The following is a 376-nucleotide window of genomic DNA, read 5'->3' as shown; positions in this document are numbered from 1 at the left end:
TTTTTAGGGTGTTCTTTTTTTCCTTTTAGCAAGTCTCTACAAAAATAGAACTTCTCTTGGTATTTATAAATCCACGGCCCCTGGCTCTGTGCGTATGGTACAGGTAGAAAAGCCATATGAGGCATTCCCTTTGGTTGCTCAGGCCTTGGCTGCCTGTCATCCAGGTCCTGTGGCCTCAGAGGTCTACGCCGCCGGGCGCCTTCAGTGGGCCCTCCCAGTCGGTGGCGTGCTCCCTCCGGAGCAGGGCACGGTAGTAGAAGAGGTAGGAAGGGAGCAGAAATCCCAGGAGTGAGGATAACAGGAGGCCCAGATTCACCTTTAGGGCAAAAGAGAGAGACAGAGTCAAGTAGGTTCCCATTCTCCCCGCGTTTCCCTC

The 376-nt window shown here is 53.2% G+C and overlaps 1 protein-coding gene across 1 annotated transcript in view; it reads right to left on the bottom strand.

Annotated features, from left to right (window-relative positions):
- Positions 1 to 47: 47 nt before the first annotated feature.
- The window catches only part of SLC43A1 (solute carrier family 43 member 1), a 22199-nt gene continuing 21870 nt past the window's right edge, over positions 48 to 376 (bottom strand). The window contains exon 13 of the mRNA XM_039860262.1: positions 48 to 316. Coding sequence (XP_039716196.1) covers positions 176 to 316 — 141 coding nt within the window. The 3' untranslated portion in view covers positions 48 to 175. The remainder of the gene's footprint in view (positions 317 to 376) is intronic.

This window comes from Pteropus medius, unplaced genomic scaffold, assembly GCF_902729225.1.
Source record: "Pteropus medius unplaced genomic scaffold, Ma_sr-lr_union100, whole genome shotgun sequence".
Classification (NCBI taxonomy): domain Eukaryota; kingdom Metazoa; phylum Chordata; class Mammalia; order Chiroptera; family Pteropodidae; genus Pteropus; species Pteropus medius.
Note: the sequence above shows the minus strand (reverse complement) of the source record. Positions and strands in the feature narration are given on the sequence as shown.